Source organism: Sphaeroforma arctica (genome assembly GCF_001186125.1).
Source record: "Sphaeroforma arctica JP610 unplaced genomic scaffold supercont1.201, whole genome shotgun sequence".
Lineage (NCBI taxonomy): Eukaryota > Ichthyosporea > Ichthyophonida > Sphaeroforma > Sphaeroforma arctica.
Genome location: NW_014040357.1, coordinates 107,696 through 114,474, shown reverse-complemented (window position 1 = coordinate 114,474; position 6,779 = coordinate 107,696). Strand labels below are relative to the sequence as shown.

At 38.0% G+C, this 6,779-nt stretch overlaps 2 protein-coding genes across 2 annotated transcripts; one reads left to right on the top strand and one right to left on the bottom strand.

The window, feature by feature from the left end:
- Positions 1-426: 426 nt before the first annotated feature.
- Positions 427-1,692, top strand: SARC_03806 (hypothetical protein; the record flags this gene model as incomplete). Its single annotated transcript, XM_014302413.1, has 3 exons — positions 427-499; positions 590-771; positions 1,672-1,692. The coding sequence occupies 3 exons, from the start codon at positions 427-429 to the stop codon at positions 1,690-1,692; spliced, it is 276 nt and encodes a 91-aa protein (XP_014157888.1).
- Positions 1,693-4,551: 2,859 nt separating this feature from the next.
- On the bottom strand, positions 4,552-5,511 carry SARC_03805 (hypothetical protein; the record flags this gene model as incomplete). Its single annotated transcript, XM_014302412.1, has 1 exon — positions 4,552-5,511. The coding sequence occupies one exon, from the start codon at positions 5,509-5,511 to the stop codon at positions 4,552-4,554; it is 960 nt and encodes a 319-aa protein (XP_014157887.1).
- Between the last annotated feature and the right edge of the window lie 1,268 nt (positions 5,512-6,779).

The following is a 6,779-nucleotide window of genomic DNA, read 5'->3' as shown; positions in this document are numbered from 1 at the left end:
TGAAGTTAATCTAGTAGCATTTGGGGTTACGCAAATGCCACGCAAAAAGGAAAACCATAAGACACCGTGTGATGTCTTAAGATTCACGTGCATTGGTTATCCATTAGTGAATTATCTCAAATCAACATACGTTCTTGTGAAACGACCGTGTCCAAAGAAAAAAGTTGTAGATCTCATATTATTCTGGCCGAGCGAGCTTGGAATTGCAAGACCTTCTGCGATAGTAGCAGTTGAGAACGCACTTTGCGAACATATCACGCCGATCACAGTTGGACAATGATCCAGTGACTGGTTTAGAGTTTGTCAACTCGTTTTCACCGGAACCGTGAGTCAAGTCATAGCTAGGAAAGATACTTCAGTTCGGATGTATCTCACTAAAAAAAGCAAGCCAATAAGTCTACTACAACACTTCCAAGTTCAGCCGACATGGATTTAGACGAAGAAGATGGCGGAATACTGCACGATACTGTGGCAGTGCGAAGGCTTGAGGACTACCCAGGTATGTTTTACATCGTGCATCCAAATTGGTTATCCTTCACACACAGTAAACGAGTTAATTTTGACAGTTGTCTGTTTTGATGTACAACAGCTAACAAGGGAAGAGATATAAGCGATGGGACCAAACAATCGGAATATGACTTAGATAACTGTTCTCAGGACGGTGAGATTGTTGAAGATAACGATAAGATTGATCAGGATCTAGATTCTGAAACATCCAACCCAGATACAGATGCCGAAGATGATGAAATTCAGATATGCAGCAATTCAAAGGTATATTATAAAAGTATTAGCGTGTGTTGTCTAGAGATGATTAGTGTTGAATATATCTAAATAATTATTTGTTTTAGGAGAAAGTTAGCGATACTGATTTGACGGTCGTCACTTTTCAACTGAAGCAATGAAAATGGGTACAATGAACGAGCCATATATCATGGCATTGCTGTCTAGATCGACAAATGTGCTTGAACTGTACGATATTGGACTCGTGGTTATGAATGACTGCAATTGAATTGGCGTACCATCGGGTATGTTTAAAGTCTATTTAGTGATACATGAATGTAAAGATACATTTTATGTGTACATTACACGCAAATATTATAGCATAGCTGTTGTACACACAAGTGTTATTAATACATTTTTAATCACGATTGATGAATGTTCTTTTAAGTAGCACAGATAGATGGTATCGCCCGTGTCCATCCTCCGAAAACAGTCCTATTGCCGCGTGCGCAAAGGTAGCTAAGAAATATGGAAGATATTTTACTTGCAACGTTGGCGATTCTACCTGGTTTGCAGCAGTTTCATATGCATACAGAGGGCAGATAATCCATCAAGCTATGTTTTTTCAACTACAATACGAATATCTAGTTTATACAACTGTGAATGATATAATTTACCAGGTTCTGGTGAAAGTCCCTAGAGTTGTTCGCATGTCATATTACAAAGCATTACGATGGTTCACCTTGTCCATCCTTTTTTAATGAGCATGATCAAACTATTATACAGTCACATATGTAATATCCGGGCTTCCACATTAGACTCTATGTTATAAACGTACTCTTAAGCAGTACGTAAACTATAAACGTGCTCTTAATAGTACGATGAACTTAAGTTTCCTAAATGGTTTTTAATGGTTTTATTAATTAATTCCTTTTCCATTTTACATATCAGATATTTGGACAAGGCCATTAAAAGGCCCCAGTAAAATAACAAACGTAAGATTTGGTCTAGTTCTATTAATAGAACTATATTTACTTTCCAAATCTATTTATATCTGAATACTTTGGTAGCGAGATGGCTCAACCAAACATAGGTTTCTAAGAACTATTAGCGTTGCTTAATTTATCCTCCGTTCAGCCAACCAGATGTGCCAGTCTGATGAAGACTAAGTCGGTAATTCTTGACAAGTGGTAAGTTATTGGTAAATGCAATAACTATGGACATCAAGAGTATATATATATATATGTTTCTAAAGATAGGATTTTATGAGTCTCTCGGATTCGCCCCAACGAAACATACCGTAGTAGAGTGACAACGAAACACTAAATAAAATCCCTTCGACGAAAACAGTACTGAGAGGATTATATATAGGCAATGTCTCAGCCTCACAATCCCTCAGAGTATTGCTGTTTTCACGAGGCATACCTAACTTTACTAAATAACTCATTTCGTTTATTTATTTCGAATTTAACTATACTTAGACTAAACCTAAGTGTTCAATTACTCTAAGGCGTTAATATCGCCTTGATAGACCAAAACTTACACATACGAGATTTGTGGAAGGCGCTAGAGCATCAGAAGAACAGCAGCGAGTACTGAATGCTACACGGCAGAATATAAGAGAAATATAACTCAAGCAGAAATACGAAAGCGAGTAGCTGCTTTCAACAATCGCAATGTCTGCAAGCGATTCTGCAAAGACAAAGTTTTGAATGTAGTGCGAGTAGAGGGTGGAGATCATGAAAAAAAATTCAACGGCACAAAATTAGCTACAGAAACTGTAACCGATGACGATGATAGCAGTCTTAGTGAATAAACAAAATAGCAATGAGCCAATCTTAGTAAAACAATTATTGTAATGAGCATTGGCTGTGATACAGATAAATTGTAACTTTTTTACTCGAACAGGCGCCTTGTTATAAGATTACATGTACCTCCAGGGCATTTATGTTTCTTGTTAAAGGCAAAGCAGCAGCCTCGCTTGACGCCGTACCACGTGTTTTTAGGACCTCCAATGTAGTTGAAATCATCGCTTATACCGCACGATGGATGACATTTACTGCGTCATTTTTGTCTGCATTTGATGCAGACTGATACCTCATTTTCAGGTACAGCAGGTTCACCACAACGCATACAACATATGGATTGCTTAAACCATGCATTAGTCATGGGCTTGACGTTTGTTTGAATAAAAGAACTTTAAAATGTAATGTGTCGATGTTAATACACTGTGACTAAAAGGCTATAATACATCCACACGTGCTGTTTTTATTTGTTGAAATAAAATGAGATTTTATGTCGAGACATTCACAAAATTACAAACAATCGAATAGGGGTTGAAATTCTTAAAGTCGCCCAGAATATTTTAAATAATTCCTGATTGAAATTCTGGAAATATCAAAATTTAGGAAAATTTCCTATAATCTTAAGGGTCATCTTAAAGGTCGATACACAATTTTTAAATACAAATTAGGTTTTATATTAAGTCTTCCAATGGAAGACTTAATTTATGCTGGCTTGTTTCTGGCTTTAATAATTTTATTTATACTTTGAGTACTTTTGTGTGGCAGGTCTTCCATTGGAAGACAACCCCGCAGCAGTGGTGATATGTATATAAATATATTTTGGGGGGAAATTTATTTTTTAACGAAACAAAAACATACAAATTGTTTTCTTTACATAGTCATAAAATACAACGACTATTTTTCTCGATCACATTCGAAACAAACGCAAATATTGAAATAGTGACTTTCTAATTCCTATAATCTTAAGGGTCGATACACAATTTTTAAATATATATTAGGTTTTATATTAAGTCTTCCAATGGAAGACTTAATTTATGCTGGCTTGTTTCTGGCTTTAATAATTTTATTTATATTTTGGGTACTTTTGTGTGGCAGGTCTTCCATTGGAAGACAACCCCTCAGCAGTGGTGATATGTATATAAATATATTTTGGGGGGAAATTTATTTTTTGACGAAACAAAAACATACAATTTGTTTTCTTTACATAGTCATAAAATACAACGACTACTTTTCTCGATCACATTCGAAACAAACGCAAATATTAAAATAGTGACATCATAATTACATTACTCCTCCAAATATGTACTGTAAGACGCACATCGATGCTCGGAGCAAATTCTACATATTTCGGCTACTCTTGAGGTAGGCCAAATATTTGTCGGAATGTGACATCAGACATGCATTGAAACTATGTATATTTATGTATATTTAATTGTCTGAATTGTATCTCTGGCATACTTGTTATGTACTTAGTATGCAGCTTACGTCTAAGCTAATCTATGGCACACTTAATTTGTATCAAGTATACAGTTTATGTGCATGACTTTAAGATATATTTAAGTGTGCTGGCTTTGGATAGGTGTAGACAATATGAACAATAGTGCATATGGAAATGATTGAACATGTTGTGTACATATATGCAAATATTGTGTACAGGACTGTTTTAGATTGGACTAGAGAGTCAAGTTGCTTGTTTTAGACAAAGGCAATGATTGTATTTGCTTAATAAGGAACTTACAAGCAAAGCACTTTGAGATAAGTGCAGATATGTCCTGAAGAAAAAAAGTCAGGCAGTTGACATTTGAGTGTAGTACTTGAGAAAATGATAGTACATGAACCACCAAATACACTGTTTTTTTGGCAGATTTACCATAAAAATTCACCAAACCGGAATTCGCCTTCTTTTTTTACCATTTTCAAAATCACCTTCTTTTTTTACCGTTTTGAAAATTACCTTCTTTTTTTACCAAACTGTCGTTTATTTTATTTTATTTTTGTTATTGTTTGGGAAAAAAATGATATCTTTTTACAGAAAGTCTTGGGGGACCAACTGTCGTCGCGTCTTGACATTGCGCGACGACAGTACGCGTACATGCAAATGGTCAGCGTGGAACGGTGCAATATAGTGTCGACGATCTGAATGGCATCGATGGATTGCAACCAACTTCCATCTCACACCTGTGCGGCGGCTGCGTCTGGGAAGCACCGCTGCCAGCGCATCATCGTTCAGGACGCAATTGTACATTTGTCTCTCTTCGTGACTCATGTTGGCGACCGTCATTGCGGTCCACACTGCAAATGCAGGAGGTACAAATGGAAGACCGCTGGAGCTTACCGACTCGATGTCCGACTCATCACTACTCTCAAATGCAAACACTCGATCATCATCCAAGGGACCAAACATGAACTCCAATTCTGCGGTCTCGGCCCGTCGCACGTTCTCACAAGCCTTTTTCTCGGCTTCCTGGCGCTCAACCACGAGATGATTGGCCGCGTGTAAAGATAGTCTCGCGTACTTCTCGTTTTCTTGTAGATACACTATCGCCACCCCATCGCCATCACATGTGGAGTGTACAGTGGCAGACACTTGTCCAATGAAGATCTGCTCGCCATCAAGAGATTCACGGGGCTTGGTTACCGTACACTTGTATGATGAACCGCGCAGCAGGGACTCATAATCGGCGGGCAGTTTTATAGTCGGCAGCTGGTCGAGTTGGGCCTGGCACAGGTGGCGTTTGAACGCAATAATGTTGAGCTCAACCTTGCACTCTGCGCACGTCCGACGACAAGTTTCGAGCACCTCGTGTATGGCGCGGTTCTTGAACATGACAAACGTCGTATTGCGACACCTGCAACATGAGTCGCCCTTAGTCTTGGTCACAAAGCTGGCACACAGTGACGTTCCACAGCAAGAAGACTGTTTGACACCTAGGGTTACTGTGGTATAGATGACACAAGTAAAGTGCGATTCAAGCATCCCCTCCATATACGTTGTTGTTGTTGTTGTTCTTGTTGTTGTTGTTGTGGGGAGATTGTGAATCAAACTTTGGACTATTCGTTGCCTTTTATCTTAATTATTTGTTGAAACTGAAAATCGACAGCCCCCATCTGTCAGGCGTGATCTGTCGTAAAACTGCATCTAAAACAGGGTACGATGGTCCAGCCCCGAATGATGAGGGATCACCTTTTTTTTTTGCTGTGCACACAAATAGATTTTAGACTAGTCGAAGATATTACAAATGAGTTAACAATAATGAATTCTACCTCGACTCGAGTACACTTATACGTTCAATCAGTGTACCAATAGCACTCTCGTGTGCAGCCACCTGTTTCACCAGATCCTGGTTCTGCTTCACCAGCATCGCTGTGATGCTGTTTCACTTCACATCAAGTGCCGCTCCACTTAGATCTTCGAACACGAGCTCTGGTAAAATTGCTTGAACTTCCTCTGTCATGAATCCAAAGTGCGTCTCGTCCTTGTCGACAGAAGTCTTAGTGACAAGTTCTGTATCGACAACATAGTCGGCATACATTTTTTGGATTGCGGGGTTGTCTTTATCGGCGACGTCTTTATACTCAGTGCTTGGAGACACAGCCTCAAGCTTGGTGGACCAAGTCTCACTATTGTAGAAATACGGCCTCCGGTCAGTCTAAAATATCAAGATCAATTGAGATAATACATTGGTTTTTATTTGTATTTTAAATAATTTAATACAAGCTCTTTTTCCAATATTTCCAAAGTGTTCTAAATTCACTTTGATGGCTCCAATAGCCTGAGTATTTGGTATGACTCATCTACTTGGACCTATTTGAGACATTAGTAGATGTAGGAAATTATAAACTAAATTTTATAATCTCCCAACTACTACTTATAGATTTTGGTCCTCCCGCCAATCTCCAAAATCCAATAAGTCTTTTTCTTTTTTTAACTTTTCTTCAGATGGAACTTTATTTATATCTGCTAATGTATTAACGTGACTTACGTTATTGTGTCTATCTACAAATTAGGCATGTGGTCATGAACACTTAGTACTTCTAGTTAAAATTATTCAATAAAGAACAGCTAGAGGTACGCCCTGTGTGATCGAGGATATTTAGGCTCTTAGCAAGAGGCAGTCCCGATCATTCTTACACAAGCTACCACTGCTAAATCCTAACTGACTAAATTGTATTTTAGTTTAATATAGTTTGAAACCTAGTAATTTCCATCGAAGTTTACATATTTTTCAGTTATTTAGTAGTAACAGTAGTGTA